At 35.0% G+C, this 19,814-nt stretch overlaps 1 protein-coding gene and 1 non-coding gene across 7 annotated transcripts in view; both read right to left on the bottom strand.

Annotated features, from left to right (window-relative positions):
• STXBP5 (syntaxin binding protein 5) overlaps positions 1-19,814 on the bottom strand; it is a 167,596-nt gene that overhangs the window by 26,357 nt on the left and 121,425 nt on the right. For all 6 annotated transcript variants that reach the window (XM_007086879.2, XM_042987284.1, XM_007086880.2 and 3 more), the window contains 4 exons: positions 11,372-11,422; positions 5,707-5,946; positions 3,880-4,249; positions 2,747-2,912 (listed from right to left, as the gene is read on the bottom strand). In XM_007086879.2, the coding sequence (XP_007086941.2) occupies positions 2,747-2,912; positions 3,880-4,249; positions 5,707-5,946; positions 11,372-11,422 (827 nt within the window). The remainder of the gene's footprint in view (positions 1-2,746; positions 2,913-3,879; positions 4,250-5,706; positions 5,947-11,371; positions 11,423-19,814) is intronic.
• On the bottom strand, positions 15,099-15,206 carry LOC122238897. Its single transcript, XR_006218047.1, has one exon. It is a non-coding gene; the product is annotated as a U6 spliceosomal RNA (small nuclear RNA).

Raw genomic sequence — 19,814 nt, 5'->3', positions numbered from 1 at the left:
TTCTAAGAACTCTTAACTTACTTGGTCTTCCCAGACTCTTGGTTCTGTCTCCTCTACATGGGAAGTTGTTCAGACTCCGCCTCAGTACCTTCCCTCTATGCCATGCTCTGAAACCTCTATCAAGGCATTAAAGCTGGGGTACTTCTTTGTTTCTTGTCTCTCGGGGATTACGTTCCTTCACTGCTTAATGCCCAGGATTGTGAAAACTGTTGTTTCGTGTTTATGTCTGCTCTTTTTGGGTGGCTTTAGGCAGGAGGGTTATTACTCTGGTCCCTATTATTCCCTGTGGGCTGGAAACTCCATTAATGTTTGTAGGCATCTTCTTTATTTTTTTGGTTAAAGCAAAATGAATGCACAATGTATTAGGGCATTCTGGAAACCAAGGATTAGTGTTTATAAAGTTCATGGTATTTAAATCAGACTTTTACCAAAGCATTATTTTTAAGCACTGAAAACACAGAAGTAAATAAAATGTCAGTAATGTCCAAAGAGAACATTCTATCACAAACTGCTTAGAGTTCATTTTTTTCATTTATATCATGAAGGCAGACAGCAGATAGTTATTAAAATAAATTGAGTGTACTACTAAATGACCATTTCATTAAAAAGTAAATGGGTAAAGTTTACTGCAGCTGTTACTGATTTTTACTGAAATAAAACACTGACCAAAGAATAGATCTGATTCCCAAAAAGTGATGAAGTTTAAAATTTTGAATAGTTGAATTAAGGCCACACTTCAGACGAAAATGAATTAGGAATATATTCAATTGTCCATTGAATTAATATTGTACTTAATACTGTAACAATTTTACTAGTGAAAGTAAACTAAAGAAAAATTTTACCTTTCCCAGAAAAAGCAAAAGTTTAGTTCAGAAACCGAGGAATCTTTGTAAAAACAACTCCACCCAAATGTAAATGGAAATTTATATCTAAAATGTCATGTATGTAATTCTATTTCACTCTCAAGGTTTATAATATCATTAGAAGGACATTTCCAGGACCGTCTAGCTTACTGAAAAATACTAACATCTGACAGCACCAACTCTTTATCAAGCACGATGCTAAGCCCTTTATGTGCACTGTCTTCTTTAATTCACCCCATATTCTTTGTAATCCTATTAAAATTTTTTTTTGATGTTTTATTTATTTTTGAGACAGAGAGAGACAGAGCATGAGCTCCGAGGGGAGGGGCAGAGAGAGAGGGAGACACAGAATCCGAAGCAGGCTTCAGGCTCTGAGCTGACGGCACAGAGCCCAACACGGGGCTTGAACTCACAAACCGCGAGATCATGACCTGAGCCGAAGTCGCACGCTTCACCAACTGAGCCATCCAGGCACCCCTGTAATCCTATTTTTAAAGATGATGAGGCTTAGAGGCAGTAAGTAACCTGTCCAAGGTCATATAATTGTGTAATTATTATCAAGAATGGGACTTAAATTCAGTCTTGACTCTAAAGCTCATATTCGAAAAAAGCCACAAATTTAAACTTACAAATAAATAAAACAGGGCTAATTAATTGTAAAATCTTACATTATAAAGTTCCCTTAAAAAGAAAAGTTCCCTTATATAAGGGTTTCCTCTAAATATCAAATAATATTTTAGCTCAGTATTTCAATAGCATTTTTATTTTAAAATGTGAAACTAGATGGATCATTTTTAAAAATGTTTATTTTGAGAGAGTGCACCCATGAGCGTGCACAAATAGGGGAGGGGTAGACAGAGAGGGAGAGAGAGAATCCCAAAAAAGGCTCTGTGCTGTCAGTGCAGAGCCAGATGTGGGGCTCGGTCTCATGAACAACGACGTCATGACCTGAGCTGAAATCACAAGTTGGACACTTAACCAACTAAGCCCTCCAGGCGCCTCTAGACTGGTCATTTCTAATATACAGTTGACCCCTGAACAGTGTGAAGGATCAACTGCCAACTGCCACGTACAATCAAAAATCCACGTATAACTTTTGAATCCCCCAAAACTTTGCTAATAGTGTACTGTGGACCAGAAGCTTTACTGACAACATCAACAGTGGGTTAGCACATATTTTACGTATTATATTACATACTGTATCCTTACACTGAAGTAAGCTAGAGGAAAGAAAATGTTAAAACCATGAGGCAAAGAAAATACATTTGCACTAATATACTGAATTTATTGAAAAAATCTGTGTATTTAAGTGGACCTGTGTGGTTCAAACATACCTTGTTCAAGGGTCAACTGTATATGCAAGCACATAAGGCACTTGAATATTAAAACAAGAAACCATTTTGTATTTAAACAATGTCAGATCAACCAAAATATTCAGAGAAAAACTACAAAACCTTATTTTTTCTTTTACGTATATATATCCTCGTGAATAGAGTATATAAGAAGGGATGACACGATTAGCCATAAAACAGACATAATTATTTTCACATTAACCTACTTCCTTCAAAAAGATTTTCCTATGTGTATAATAGATATTTATTATACATGGAGAGTGTGTATAAAATGTATATAACATTTCATATTTCTTTGCCATCACTGGAGAGAAAAAATACGGATCAATGAGAGAAGTCCCTCTTGTAACAAGAGTCTGATGAAGATACTTTATAACAAGTCTCAAAGCATATGGTATGAAAGTCAGGCTTTGAATTTTCCTATGCAGGTTCATTTGCATACTCCTGAGAGTGTAAGAGGTGAACAAAAATAAGGGACCTTAGAGAGTATTTCACCTCTGAAGAGATTATAGCAATATTTTTGTTATTTACCTGAAGATTTTCACAGGTCTCTTGACTGTAAGTCAGTCTCTGGATCTCTGTAGGTGAAACAAGATATAATGCTTGTCCATTGTTGGTGAAGCAGAATGTTCTGGCTATCCGCATGTTGGTGAGGGGCAAGTAATACACATCCAGTAGAGGTCTTAAACTAGGCAAACTTGAGAAAAATATTGAAAAGTCATTAATAAGAAACAAGGTAGGTTTTGGAAAACAGTATGGAGGGTCCTCAAAAGGTTAAACTAGAACTACCTTATGATCCAGCAACTGCACAACTGGGTATTTACCCAAAGAATAGGAGAACACCAAGTCAAAGGGATACGTGCACCCCTATGTTTACAGTAGCATTATTTACAGCAGCAAGATATGGAGGCGGCCCAAGTGTCTACTGACTGATGAATGGAATAAAGAAGATCCACATCTTCTTCCATATATTCTACACACACACACACACACACACACACACAAATATTATTCAGCCATAAAAAAGAATCAAGACTTGTCATTTGCAAGGACATGGACAGAACTAGAGAGTACAATGCTAAGTGAAATAAGTCAGAGAAAGACAAATACCGTATGATTTCAGTCTCGTGTGGAATTTAAGAAACAAAACAAACAAGCAATAGGAAAAAATAAGAATGAGAGAGACAAATCAAGAAACAGACTCTTAATTACAGAGAACAAAGTGATGGTTACCAGATGGGAGTGGGGTCAAAGGATGGGTGAAATAGGTGACGGTGATGAAGAAGTACACTAGTCATGAAGAGTATCAGGTAACATATGGAAGTGTTGAACTACCAGGGTGCACACCTGAAACTAACAGAACACTGTACGTTCACTAACTGGAATTCAAAAAAATAACAGAGTAGGTTTTCGACTTGAACAGAGTATTATAGAAGACAAAAATGGCAGGATCCTGCAAACCTGATGATTTAGTATACTTGAGAGGGAGATAAAATTGATTTGTATTCCTCATAAAGTTGTTCACAATTAAGTGAATAACAATAAATTCTCAGTGTATAAGACCGTAAACAAAAGCGTTTCATTTCAATGGAATATAACTCTGTAATGTTGTGTTTTGAGGGTGTATATGCTCTATTTGTGTTTTAGGAAAATGTGTAACTCACCTAAAAGTCATAATATGTCCGTTGGCGCAGAAACAGGCAAGGCAGATACTGTTATTCAATGCTACGATGTCTCCACGAAGCACAAACGAGGTCTCTGTAATGTTTTGCTTGTAAGCGCAGTTCTGAGATGGCAGTGAGATGACTTTTGCTTGCTTTTCAGAACATATCACTGCATACTGGTTTTCACAAATTTCCTGAGAAGAGGAGGGGGATACGGAGACAGGCCGTCGTTTCTTTGATTTCTCCTTTTCATCTTTTTCTTCAGGAACATTGTGTTCTCTCCAGGATTCATATGCAGGCGGTACTAAGCAGCCTGTGGTATCCAGGAATGCCATTCTCAGGATCGCTCCTTTCAACCTCAATATAGTACCTAAAACACGTAAGTAACAACCACTTGAATCGCCACAGCAAATGTATTTACTCCAACTCTGACACACAGGAGACACTCAAAAACACACAGAATGGACATTAGACTGGAATTGTATACCGGCTTCCCGAAGGGATTCAATCTTCAAGCATGTAGCTGAATGTGGAAAATGGTATCAGAACTACATGCCCCGGACAGACACACCATATGTCTGGAGCTATGTCTTCTCTCCTATCTGGCAAGTGTACTACCAACGAGTGTGAGAGCAGGTAGGTGACACCTAGAGCTGCATTAATATGGCAGACACCGTGGCTACAAAGTCCTTGAAATGCGGCCTGTCCACACGGTGGCACACTCTGAGAATCAAACACACACGTGCCGGTTCTGAAGACTTAGTACAAAAAAAGTTAAAAGTAAAATACCTTGACAACTTAAAAATACTGATTTCATGTTGAAATGATAGCATTGTGGATACATTAGGCTAAATAAAGTGTTATGAAAATTAATTTCATTTTTTTTAAACGTTTTTAATATGACTACTAGAGTACTTAAAATTCTTTAAGTGATTTCTCTTTCCAGGTTTTCTTCCTATACAGATATTTGTTGTTTACTAATAAGAAACAAGATTAGTAAGAAGATTATCATTATGGAAGCTTTTCTAACAGTGAAGCATATAGAATATACTCAAATATTTATTGAGTTGAATGAGTAAATCAAACTATTTCTTTGGTATTTTACAAATTATCATTAAAATCAAAATTATATTTTAAATTTCAAGTAATGTTAAAGTCCACTGTATAAACAAGGGATACACTAATGAGCTCAATCATGTTTTTTTCTATCTAAATCAGCATAAATTAGTAATGAAAACCAGGTTTCTCAGTTATTTCCAGGTCTTTCAGATTCCATATACATTTGATGAAATTCAATCTCATTTTCAACATATGAAGATCATAAATATTTTCTTCTTAAAATTTGCTATTAAGTCAGCTTTTCCTAATAGTTCAAAGGAGAAAAATAACCTATTTTAAGAGTTCACATTTAGAGATTAAAAATAGCCAACTGTATGATGTTTTAGAAAATGCTTTTTGCTTTTTCTCCTAACTACGGTACCATCCTTTTGCTTACAGAACACAGTATTTTAAGGTATCCTACAATGCATTAGAAGAACAGGTTTTTTGTTTTTTTGGGTTTTTTTTTGTTTTTTTTTTTCCATTTTCTTACATAGTAATCATTATAGACATGATTCTAGACTTAAGGGGAAAAAAAAAAAAGCAGCAAGACCAGAATGGCTGTATAAATACATGATTTTCTGGAACTTTATTCCATGTATTCTGTCGCTAAAAACACAAGACTAAATTTCTCCACTTAGAATTCTTAGATCGATCCCAAAACGAAGAACAAGGGCTTCTACCAAAAGTCCGATCTTTAACGTAAGTACAGCATGAAAGCATACATACCACTTGGAGACACAATGACTGGCTGAAGAAGTCTTTGCTCTCCTCCGGGTGGAAGGTTCAGTGCAATGACAAGTACTGTTCCCAGAGTAGTACCAACCCATAAACATGGGGAAGGAGATGAATCTGCTTTTCGAGTAAAAGTTTCACAGAAATGAAGAGCAGAGATGGCTTCTCGGGATTCTTTATCAATGCTGGTTACGCTAGAACTCCGTGATCGGCTGAAGGAATTATCTTTTATATCTGAAATGATTTAAAATGTTGTGAGATTGTCCAAGTTATAAAGTATCCTATTTTCTTATTTGGTATAAATTTGGCCAAAGAGTTAATCTGCAAAAAGACAAAACCTATCGCATGTTTTAATTAATTTAATTAATATTTAATTAATTATTTAATTAGTCTCTTTTAATTAAAAAGAAAAACAATTCACTTCTATGCTAATAATTATTTTCCTTTGCTGAAATATAAAATACAAACAGATAAATTCACACTTCTTAGAAGCGAGCTGGGTGCAGTCCAGTGAATTTGTGGATGTGTGATCTGTACAGGTTTTGGTGATGTGCTTTGTTGGTATCCTGGTTGTTTTTTGAATCTTGGCCCTTACCAGTACCATCTTTTCTCTTGATGCTGTTTCTTCCTTTGGTGATACAGTGTCATGGTTTGGCAGAACTAGAAAAGCATGGTTACTTTCAATTATTTATAATCGAAATTATAAATCCTGTTCTAGGGAGCAACGCTTAAGATGCATTTCATTTTGGTTACTCCCTTTCACTTTACCTACATACATCTGGTGGGATGCCAAGTCCTAAGTTATTTTACCCCAGTGTTGTTCCCTTCTTTCCATTACCAATCAACTTCCATCACCCTTCATTCAGGCTTTCATTACCATTCATAGACTACCACACAATTCCCAAGTAGTCTCCCCACCCTCACTCTGTCACTGCTCTAACATAACTCAATTGAGTTTTACAAGGTACAGTCATAATTCTATCACTTCTATTTAAAAACTCTTCAGTGGCTCTTTATTTGAGCATGCTTAATATTTTACTCAGGTTTTTAAGACTCTCCACAAAATATTTCCAACTCTCCTTGGTGGCCCTATCTTCCAATGCTACCCTGCTTTCAGAACCTTGAGAGAACAAAATGAGTCATTCGTTGTTCTCCAGACCTATCTTGCACGCACCTACTTTAGACTTTTGCTTGTGATTTCTTTCTGACTGGTTCCTGCGTCTCACTCTTTTCTCTACCTATCAAGATCGTGCTTATTTGCTATCTCAGGTACTGTCATCTTCATGAAGTTTATCTTGACCCCGAAAATTGTATATGGTTTTTCTCTTTTTTGAATCTTGATAGCTTCTTCTCTCCCATGGCACTAAGAGTACATTTGTTCTGTAGTTCTTTTGGGCTTGTCTTAGGCCTCACTCTCAAGTGACTCTGAGTTTCTTGAGTACAGGTGCTGTGTCATTTTGATGCCCTATAAGGTTTAGCATAGTGTCTGGCATATACTAATATCCAACAAATACTTGCTGAAGACAGATCTGTAGGTGAAAGTATCTAAAATGGTATGTGCTGGTGCAACAACTTTGGGATATTAAAACTTCTAGTACTTTCTACTGTTCATATCTAATAACTATTTCCTCCAATCACATAGTTTCAGTGCTATCATGAAAGAAATGACTTCATATGTCATGAAAAATAAAAACACATTCAAGTCTTTTAAAATGTATTTTATTAAATAAAAAATGTATAAATGAATCCTAACTGTACCTCCTCTAAAAGCGTTTGTAATCAAATTTAGATTCATACATTGACAATATTTCCCCAAATGATAATTATATACAACAGAATTTTGATTATCACTGGCCTCTGAAAATAATAAAGCTACTAGTTATGGCAACAGGATGGGCAATCTCTAACTATAGTTCCTAAACATGTCTCTTTTATACCCTGTTTGACACAGTAAAAAAGAACTACTTCCTGTAAATATGACAACTTTCCATAAGCAAAAGCTAATTACTGGATGAGTGTGGTAATGTTAAATATATAAATTGATTCCAAATGTTAACTCTGAAGTTTTCAAAGTTATTTTAGTAAAATAATAGAAATTTAATTATTTTATTTAAATTTTAAGTGACTGCTACATCCAATGTGGGGCCCAGACTTATAACTCCGAGATCAAGAGTCACATGCTCTACCAACTGAGCCAGCCAGGTGCCCCAAATAGTAGAAAATTTAAATTTAGTAGATGGCTGATAGATATTAAAGAGGGCACTTGTGATGAGCACTGGGTGTTGAATTTAAGTGATGAATCTGAATTCTACTCCTGAAATCAATATTGCACTGTGTGTTAACTAAAATTTAAATAAAAATCAATCAATAAATAAAATATTTAACGAAACATACACATGCAAGGTGATTGGACATATATTTTCAGTTGTGACCTAGTATAAAGACAGAAATCCATAAAAATTTGATAATACAAGAAAATCTAATATAAATATACATTTGATAAGAAAATTTGATAATATAAATTTCATTATAAATTAATCTGTGTAAAATTTCTTACTGTTATCTACTTTAAAATTACAATAGGTGATTCACAACATATCTATACTTCAAATGTTAATTACAGGACAAATAAACAGTGTTTTAATTTAATGGAATAGTTTAACTATATAAAATTCATAAGCTACAACTGCATTTGTATTATGACTTCTCTATAAAAATTAGATCACCAAAGAAACTCTGAAAATGAACTGAATCAGAATCAATATTTAACTTACAAAATCCTTTTTTTCAAGGTTATTTATTTTGAGAGAGAGAAGAGTGCACGGGCACAAGAAAGAGTGGGGGAGGGGCAGACAGAGGGGGGAGAGAGGGAGAGAGAGAGAGAGAGAGAGAGAGAGAGAGAGAGAGAGAGAGAGAGAGAGAGAATCCCAAGCAGGCCACACATGGTCAGTTCAGAGTCAATACTGGGCTCCAATTCACGAAGTGCAAGATCTTGACCTGAGCCGAAATCAAGAGTTGGATGCTTAACCTACTGAGCCCCCCAGGCATCCCTGAACTTACAAAATTCTATATGCCCAGAACTGTTTGAAAACCAGTTAGAATTTTTAGCAGTTCATGAATTATAATTTATACTATTGTTAAATCACATGTTGTCGATCTTTGTGGCTTGAATCTTAGAAATTGGGCAAGCTAAACAAACGGAATAGAAATTTTATTAAGAGCAGAAATGAAAATAGCTATCGCTAAGCAAGGCCTACCATATGATACATACTCTCATTAACACTTTACATTTATCATTCTATTGAATCCACTTAACAACTGAAAAGTTTTATGGCCACAATATAACAAATAATAAAACAGACACTTAGGTTAAATAACTTTCCCAGGATGACAAAGCTAATTAGTAGGAGTCAGGACTTGAGTCATGTCCAAGTCCAAAACTTTCTTAGGCAACTCCATATAAACAAGGGATTAGTCACACCACCAATATACAAAGGGAGGGTTTGGATTATTATTGAGAATTAAAGTTCAGTCTTTAAATACAAAAAATATATTTGAACATGGGGTGTTTCTGGAAGATCTAAACTCAGATAACATTTGTCATTAATGCCATCCAACTGTAGGTGTTATAAGCATGTCACAAAATCATTGCTTTCATGTTACTCTGGATGCTTAGAACATTCTACCTATGTATATTCCCCTCTCCTTCCCACACAGAGCTTTATGTAATATTTTATTCCCTCCGTCAAAACATAATGCCAAGAGATGAGTTTGGTCAGGGTAAATTCTAGGACATAAAACTAATTCACATCAAGGTATAAAAGTCTAATTTTTTTCCCCCCTCTGGTGGTTGACACTTGAAAAGTAACATCAGAGGTCTAACAATATCACCCATGGTTCCTGAGACTGGGCCATAGAATACAGGATGGTGAAGATATAGAACAAGTGCGATGTTGCACAATTTCCTTATAAGCCAAAGTGAATTCTAGTCACAGAAGGTTCCAGAGCTGCAGGAATAGTCCCAACAGCTTCAGCTGCTTTGGGAACATCTGACAGTTTGAGCCTATCAATAGAGTTGTTGTTCCCCATTGACTCCCCAGCCAATATAAAACAATTACCAGCTAAGAATCTCTAAAAATAGTTTAGCAGCACAATGACACGAAGGGAAATTACTTAGGCAGCACAGAGACTGTTCCAAGGTATGTAGCAATCAGTTATTGGCTTAGGGCAGTGAAATACATGGGCATGTAAGCTAAAACATGAACTTCATAAAGATGATCTATAAATAAGTATGGAGTATACCTGCTGATTACATTACTTACATAATTTATAAGTGTGAATATTCTTTTTAAAAATAATTATGCTCTTTTTATGAATTTTAAAAGTACTTCTACATATGTCGTCTCATATTTTTAAGATACTAGAAGAGACAAAAACATTTTAACTCACAGTATTTAGTGTTAATGAAATTACGGGCCTCTTAGAGAGTCTGATGAAAACTCTGCCTCTCAGATACACTTGGTTTCAAATTACATCTGTCATTTATATAGTGAAGGGAACTATTCCCTTCTCAAAACATGTTATCCTACACTCTAGAATTAATTCTGGTTCCCTTAACATCAGTGTTAGTACAGGATTCTACTAAACTGTTTTTCCTTATGTTCAGGAATGAAACCTTGTACTCTGACAACGGAAGATATTATGCCTTCTCACTAATAATCACATGCTCTCTATCAGTACAACTGAGATAAGACTATGACATGGAAATGCTAAAATTAGAATGGTGAAATGGGCCAATATCTAAGTTTGTATTACTTAAAAAGACAGTCAGGGAATGTAAGGAATAAATAGTGAAAAGATAATGGGTGTGAGCAAATCCAAGGGAGGAAATCTAGTTATTTCTATGACAAAGATGGGTGAAATCATCTTCAGCCAGTCTACTTTTTATTAAAAATAAAAGTAAAAATATAAAAAAAGTAAAAAAAAAAAGTAAAAAATTAAAAATAATTGCAATCTCTGAAATTAAAAAAAAAAAGGTGAGTTATTTAAAAAGAAATGGTGCAAGTTTATTTTTATTTTTATTGGAATGTCATTTGTCCCTATTCTGTGATATCAGGGAGCTGTTTTTGAGCTGGTATAAAGCAAAAGGAATGTGTGAATGAATTCATTCTGTTTACCTAGTGCATTAGTTGTAAAGAAAGTGCTATAGAAAAAGGAATACTTCCCAATTTATTATCACCAAAAGTAATAATGATTCTTGATACGAGAAATTCAATGTAATACAGAAAACTAATTTACTGTGAAAACGTTGTAAGTTTATAAAGTTCAAATAAGTTTTCAGATAGTTAAATGGGACATAATAACTTTTAATAGAACTTAATCTGAAATTGCACAAATTTCAATGTTACACTAAATTTTGTTTAGAATAAAGTATGAGAACTGAGAAAATATATTATTTTGGTTTGCTTGAAATTATAATCTTTTATAATTTACAGATGACATTCTAGAGGCTATTAATCCTTAAACTTCTTACTCCTTTTAAACTTGATTTCTGATAAAAATCTAGTCTATCGTAATTTTAAATCTTCTGATTTCCTGGTCTTCCCCTTGAAGGGAGTTTAACTACTATGGATTTTATTCATTTATTTATTTTACTTACCTAAGTCAGGCTTTAGGTCAGTAGGCAAGCTTAACTTCCTTGACATCTTTGCTGAAAAATAAAACGCATTTTTAAAGTTCTGAAGAGTATATGATTCATATTAATACCAACTGCTCTTCCAGATAGAAGTGAATACTTTTATTACTACATCTAGATGCTAAGATAATTAAAATATGATTAATAATATTATGGGTGGAAAGTAAATCTTATTTTCAATTTTTTAAGAAGTTTGTACTTACTTGGTACACTATCTTTGTGTGCGTGAAGCTCTTACTTCAAGAAAGCTTTTTAAATTCTAACTGTTAATTATTTCTCAGGCTCACAGGAAAGGGTTAGGCTTTTCTAAGAGAAGCAAAGTCATTTCTTAGTAGGAAGATGCAGATAAGGACAACAGAGGCAGAAGACTGAGTTTGGGTAATCGATATAATAAAACCTTTCCAGCTCATCTTCATAGCCACTGAGGTCATTATTTTTTAAGTTAATCTTTAGAACATAGGACAACCTCTATCTAAGATTAAATTTAAGTGTTTGACTACATCATAAAACTATCTGGGTTCACCTATTCTGGATATACATTAACACCACTATTTACATGTCAGTGAAAGACAAAAGTCATGCTCAATCTAAAATTATGGTATTTACAAAAATATAAACTCTGCGTATGTCAATTTCTAATTTAGCATCAGAATAATAAAAAAGCCTATTCTAAACTTACTGGAATTCACTTTCCATCCTCAAAGTCAGTTACTGCCTTAATCTAGGAAGTGACTTAAAGTTAGGAGTTCTTTATATCTATTGTGTTAGTGGCAATGCATGCATAACAGAATAGTGCTTCTTATGTAAAATACCGAAAAAGCACTTGTTAATACATGAATGCATATATTGGGTTAAATTTCGGGCCGTTAAGAGATACTTAAAGCACAGACCCTGCTAGTCCATAAGGGCGCCATGTAAACAAAGAGAAATCCAGTCATAGTATATAACTTCCACATCTAAAAAAATGACAAATCCAGTATTAGGCAAGAGGCATTAGGCAAACTGGGAAGGGGTGGGGGAAATCAAGTTTTCATTTCCAAGCTTCATTAATCATCATCTTTTAAAAAATAAAAATGAGTCAAATATAAAATCACTCCTATCCCATTTTCACCCAGATGTAATCAATGTCAGTTAAAAGATAAAATGTACTACAAAACTAGCCAGTGAAACCTATGGTTAGTTGATTTTATATAAATGGTTGCTGTTGTATTTAATATCCAATTCCCTAAAATTAGAAGATATTATACTCCCAAAACCATCTTCTAGAATATAGTATTAATACTTTCAAAAGAATTCAAAGGTTTTCACCAAATATCATAAGTACAATGTACATAGACTGATAAATAACATCGGTATAATATACATGTAATCTGAAGTATTCAAAAAATCAGTCTGGTAGAGTATAAAGATATGACTCGGATGATGCCGATGCCTCTCTAGACTCCACTACTCTACTCTGACCCAGTTATTCTTTCAGGCCAGTGCTTACCCAAAACTTGAATGTACACATCAATCACCTGGCAAACTTGTTAAATCAGATTCGGATTCTATACTCTTGGACTAGGGCCTGAGATCTTACACTTCCAGCAAGTTCCCAGGAAATGCCAATGCTTCTGGTCTATGAACCACACTTTGAGGAACCAGATCCCTAGACCAAAAGAAACTTCAGGAGAGGAACCAAAACTAATTGAGCAAGCCCAGTATGCATATGTATACGTTAGTTCACTGTAAACATTCCCAGGACAAGCTTCAATACTTAGTTTGTAAAATGTAGTGGTTAGGACTTGATTAGGCATCAGATCAAACCTGAGATGGAAGCCACTTCATCCAACTACCAAGTGTGTGTGACCTTAGGCCGATTACTTTGCCTCTCTAAACCTGAAACTTCCTCATTTGTTAAAAAAGGATAGATAATAATGCCAATTTCATAGCTGTGAAGATTATACAAGATGATGTAAGCAAAGCGCTGTGCGTGACACCTGACACACAATACGGATTTGATAAATGCTAGTTATTAAAAATAAACAAATGCAATGATTTCTAAATAAACTGTAAAATGCTATCCTAATGGGCTACTAATATACTTGTAAACTACCCAGCATTCCTTTAGTCTAATTCTGTGATAATGTTCCGAGTAACTAAAACAACAAAATGGAAAACAAAACAAAACAAAACAAAAAACACTTTAGGACATAAGTATGGAACAGTAATGAACCACTGAAGTTCAACCTCTTTTAAGTTTGTTTCAAAAACTAAATTCAATATATAGCTAAGCATAACAAAGATAAGTGACTTGAATAATTTACAAGCTATATCATTCGTCCTCATTAAATTAAAATGTATTAAGTAACTATTTTGTCAATTAGAAATGTATCTGTTGAAGTTTTCACTCAATAACCATATACATATTTCTGCCAAAAAATTTCACTAGCATGAAATTTCTTTCTGAATTTCTTAAGTGTATGTTTTCAATCTCCCTCAGGATTTTCTACTAGAAATCCTTTTATATAAAATTCTCAAATATTTAAAAAACTTAAGTTACTCTTTCCCATAAAATACAATTTTTTTTTTGTCCAGCATTAATTTATCATGTAAAAAAAATCTCTGAATATAACTAACCAACTTTCAAATAAATCTTCCGTTGGTCTAACTTTGACATTTTATTGAGGTTAGAACCACACAATAATGACAAGGCAGTTTTTTTTTTTTTTTTTTTTTTTTTTTTTTTTTACTGTAGTAACTTCACTATAAATGTCACAAAATGATTTAATTATAGTGTCTAATATTTCCTCCTAAAACACTTTGCAATTGGAGACCCACAACCTGACCACAAACTCATAGTTTTCAAAGACAGATATTTAAGCCACACTACTGTAACATTTTGATACAATTTTAAGCAAGCCCCTTGAACAAACAACTTGAAATAACAAATGTTAAAAGATTACCTTTGCTATTTTGTTAATTCCACTTACCAATTAATATTATAAAAAATAAAAGATACAGAACTAATAATTGTAATGAATAGAGAAACATTTTTGTTACAGGTAAGAGGTGGAAACAAGGGCCGAGGGATACTTACTTATTAACCTATTAATATTTATTGGGCACACACCAGCTATGTGCCAGAAGGCAGGGATTTCCTGCCCTCCAAGAGTTCACAGTCCATTCGAGGTATGAAATAAGTCCAGTGCAATGTAGCAAGTATTAAGAGAAGCAAGCACAAGGTGCTAACTAGAGTACATTGAATTTATAACTCTGGAATACTTATCTAAGACCATAGGATATGAGGATAAAGCCAGCAAGGAGTAGACTTTGTACATTTTCACAAAACTATTTGTTCCCCACCTTTTTGTTGGCAGTATTTTTCTTTTCATGTAAAATTTACATACAAATGAATAGATCTTAAATATATATTGAGTTTTGACAATGTGCACACCTACATAACTCAAATCCTTAACAAGGTATAGAAATTCATCATGATCCAAGAAAGACCGTGCATATTCTTCCCAATCAATTCCTGTCCTTGTCCCTAGAAATAACCATTGCTCTGACATGTTTTCCCCACCACTGATCAGTTTTGCCTATTCTAGAATTTCATATGCATGATATCAAGGCATAAACTCTCATGTAAGTCATCTTTCACTTGGGACAATGTTTTTTATCTTTCCCCAAAATATTCTATTATTATTTTTTAAAACATGGAAGCTTCACGAATTTGTGTGTCATCCCTGTGCAGGGGCCGTGCTAATCTTCTCTGTGTCACTCCAATTTTAGTAACATGTGGTGCTAAAGTGAGCACCTTCCCAAAACATTTTAAAGGTTACATTCTTTCTTCCATGTTTATAATTAGAATTTTTAGATGAAAAAGTCTCAATTAATAGATTCACAGGCATTATCAGATTAATCTCTTCTAACTGTCCCCCTATACACACGGATCTAATTTTTTAAGGTTTGAATTATGTGTTCTTTACAGAAATTTTGGAAAATATACAAACAGAAAATAAGGCCATCATGAATTCCCATAATCAAGAGACAAAATTTGCCATATTTCCTGCCACTTAATATACATTTTTATTTAGTATGCAAATCTGTATCTTGCTTTTTTCCTCACTATTAAAAAAAAGCACTTCCTTACGTCAGTTGTTAGTATATTTTAATGGTTGCATATTTACTTATATGAACACTTACTCGGCAATAAGGTATTTTCCAATACATATGGCAACAAAAAATGTACAAAAATATTTGCACATATTTTGATTATTTCCTTAGAAGAGAGTCCCATAAAGGATAATCATTTCTAGGACAACTGTCCCCACATCCCAAGGTCTTCTAAAGTATGTCTTTAAGTAGCAGCTATTTTTTTTAAGTTTAAAAGAAAGGCACATAATCTTTTACAAACTTGTTAAAAACAAACATGAATCAGAGAAAATCCCAATTCACAACTCTACCTCCTCAAAACTCAAGCTGCTCCATTTTCTTACAGCTTTGCATGTAGCTACATAGCTAAGAAATCTAAGGCCAGATTATCGCCTACCTTTTAACGTAACTTGTCTATCTTTTGGCAAGGGGAAGAGCAAAAGGAGGGGGAAGGGGATTTAAATCTTCAGCATTGCACACTGTGTTTGGATTTGTCGTCAGGTTCCATAGCCCTCTCTTCTACAGTCTCTATCCAGTGATACTGAACTCATCCAGGTAATTTTATGTACCAGATATCGAACTTTTCAGTACTAGACTTCATTTTATTCATTATAAAGTTGTTATTTTCTCTGCTGATATTCTCTCTGTTCACTCTTTATGGCCTTTTTTTTTCTTTTCAATATTAAAACATACTTTAGCAGCCGCTTTAAAAACCCATAGCTGCTAATTTGTGCATGTAGTTCATCTTGAAGTCTGTTTCTAATTTCTTCTTTGCTTGCTTGCTTTTCTTCCTTCCTTCCTTCCTTCCTCTCTCTCTCTCTCTCTCTCTCTCTCTCTCTCTCTCTTTCTTTCTTTCCGTTTTTGAGAGAGCAGGGGAGGGACAGAGACAGAGAGGGCAAGAGAGAATCCAAAGGCTCCATGCTGTCAGAGCAGAGGTCTTGTAGGGCTTAACGCATGAAACATGAGATCATCACCTGAGCCAAAATCAAGAGTCAGGTGTGCAACTAACAGAGCCACCCAGATGCCCCAACTTCTTTATTATGGGTCACATTTTCCTACTTCTGACTTTGAATCTTTATTTCACATGCCCAGGAACTTCTCATTGATTGAATGCTGGACAGAGTGGATAATACGTTGAAGGGAGTCTGTATTGTGTCATCCATCTTCACAGGTGGTGAGCTTTGCTCTACACGTTGCCGTTAAACTACTGGAGAATCCTTTGGTTTTATCAGGCTGCACTTTATTCTTTGTTAGAGCAGGTCTATTTCAGTTTGAACTTAGTTCTAGGATATGGCTTTTATGCTAAGAAGTGATCCTTACTCTTATGGAGGGCCTCGCTGGGATATCAAGAGAATCACCAAGGTGCTCAGCAGGGTCTAATGTCAGCAAGTCCCAGAACTGGGTGACTGCTGGTATCCCCGTCAGCTCTCAGCCTTAGAGCAGGTGGCTGGTGCTAGGCCTTGTGACGTACGGTCTAGCTCAGGTACAGTGTTAGCCTGAGCTGAACTGGAGGCGAACCTGCACACAGACTTCTAGGAGTCTGCCTCTGTGCGGTTCCTTCCTCTCTAGCACACTAACTCACACACTGCAGCCATGTTAGCAGCCCAGAACTCTAACCTCTGCCTCCCTAGCTGGATGGGACTCCACCTTCGCCTGAATTCTACCCACCCTGCACCGCAACAGGAAAGTGTTCCACGACAGAAACCTGGAGAGGTTGTGGGGCTCGCTTCATACTTCCCCTTCTTTCAAGGATGGCAGCCCTACACGGCCTATTGCTCAATGCCTAGCAAGAAGAGCTCATCATCCAGTCTGACTAGTTTTACAGTTGTGGAAGGCGAAGTCCCAAACCTAAGGTCTAATGTTGAAATTTAGGCCAAATGTTTTTATCTTTGAATTTTTGTGACTTCTGGGAAGTATACTTGTTTTCAGGTCTGTTTAGTCAACCTCCTTGATGGCAGGTTCACAAGCAGCAGATCCAATCCGGAGAACCTCTGGTCAGGCCTCCTGGCCGACACTCTGTACCCTGGGATCATTCTATGGATGAAGCAGTCACAGACTATCCAGGATTTTTTGATGATCACATTTTTACTTCTCAGGAGTCTCAGAAGCACTTGCCAACCCAGTTACCTTGTCAGCTGATTTCACTGCGTGTATATAGAAACTGCCAGGCATGCTTTGAAGTTACTGAACTTCCATCGCAGCTTTCAAACTGAAGACATAATTTGAAGGAGTTCTTGGAAGACAAGTTGTCTGTTCCTCTCATGTTCAACTGTGCGTTCTTCAATTCTTGCTCTTTATACCCAATATCTTCCTTGCTTTGAAATCTTTTGTCACTGGAGAGTATAAACCAGATCTCTTTTTCTATACTTTTGTCCACAGAAGAAATGATAGGAATGACAATAAAGTTTCTTCAATCTGAAGAAAACTGGTATCAGAGCTGTGTCTTGGCAGGCTATAAGCCTGAGTCTCTGCTCTCCTATGAGTGGAAACCACTCTTTTCAAGCAAAATGTTGAAATGTACGCATATTAAATAAAAAAAAAAACCATTAACAATAAAGAAACTAAAACTCAACTTATAGGATATGGCAAAGAAGCCAAGGGAAAAGGAGGACCAAGAAGTAGAAATTCTCACCACTTATCACACATTATTTTAATAGCCAACAGACCTAATAATATCAATGTCTATCTCCCATGTTGAAATCTAAATTCCATGAGTCTGGAAATAAAATCTATCTTGCAAAATACTGTGTCTGTGTATGTGTATAGCACTTAATGTTTGGTCAATGAACATGGTGATGAATGAGTAAATAAATGAATAAACAAACTGTCACTGGAATTTTACTTCTACAGAAAGCAGCAGAATTTTCTCACAAATGAAATAAAGAGAAAAAGAGCGCAAATTAAACACGGGCCTATTCATCAAAAAGATGACGTTTGAAATTATTTCACTAATTTAACTTTAGCTTGGACTGATTTTATGTTATGAACCAAACAGGAAGTTACTTCTAGAAGATCATTTTACATTCTTCCAATGTAAGGAAAAGACAGTTCTATGGAGAAAGAAATGCATACACAGGAAATACTGACAGAGAAAAGACAAACAGACTTTGCTGAGATTTTATTATGAAGTTTGACAGAAAATACATTCTGAAACAAAATGAAAACCCAATACACACTATGCCATACTCTTCAGATTTGAGTCATCCTGAAAAAGAAAAAGAACTCATTAGAAAAACTCAGACATGTATAATAGTTTCAAAGTACCTAACTGTAAAAAATTTAGTTCTTCACCAACTGAGGAAGAGTAATCTTACCTGCACACTTGACTCGTCTTTCATCTTCTCTTTCAAGATGAGCTTCTAGTCTTCTAAAAGCCACATGAGGGATTAAATATAAAGATGAACTTCTACAGAAGTAACAGCCACACATTTGAGATTGAATATTGGGGAATATAATGTAGAAGTATCAGTACTAATTTGAGTTTTATAATGAATTAGAATAATTTTATAACTTAAAATTCTACTTCATTAAGTTGGTGCATACCTTTGTATTCACATGGCGAACTCCAAATGGGCCTCTGAGAATTTATTTTTCAATGTAAATATAAAAGAATTCGGAAAATAGCACAAGAAAAAGAGGCCAGAAAGCATGAGAGTGAAGACACGCTATAGGTAAAACAAGAGTTCGAGAGACCTGGATTCTGGTCCCGACTAGGTCATTACTATGGGACATGACTTTGGATATGCAACTTAACTTCTTTGAGGCTCAATCTCTCTTCTTGAAAAACAAGGGAGCTTGAGCAGATTTAAAAGTATAGAATTTAATGAGTTAGTGATTTAGAATATAATGATTATGAATCCATTTAAGTTGGGTTAGAACACTTTAAAGAAGGCATCACTGGGACTCATGTAAAAGAGAACTAATGAAAACAATACTTGGACTAATGATCATTATTTTCATTGATCAATTGACTTCAAAAATTAGTTTTTGCTAAAAAAGAAAATCATTCATTACCCAAGTAACTGCTAACCTAGAATCTGAGAGATTAAAAAGAGGTACAATCCTCCCTAGGTTAACAAATACAACCTGAAAAATATCTATAGTGTCTGGAACGGTGCTCATTAAATGGAGCTTTGATTTCTATCTGTTTTGGCACAGCACTCATTAAGTCACTATACTTTTGAATCTTTATATTTTAATCTCTAGTTATTATTTCCCCCTCACAGTTTCATGTAATCATTCCTTCTGTATGAAAATTAGTAATAATAGG

The sequence above is a fragment of the Panthera tigris genome, chromosome B2 (assembly GCF_018350195.1).
Source record: "Panthera tigris isolate Pti1 chromosome B2, P.tigris_Pti1_mat1.1, whole genome shotgun sequence".
In the NCBI taxonomy this organism is placed as follows: Eukaryota; Metazoa; Chordata; class Mammalia; order Carnivora; family Felidae; genus Panthera; species Panthera tigris.
The sequence above is the reverse complement of the archived record's forward strand: the minus strand, read 5'-3'. Positions and strand labels throughout refer to the sequence as shown.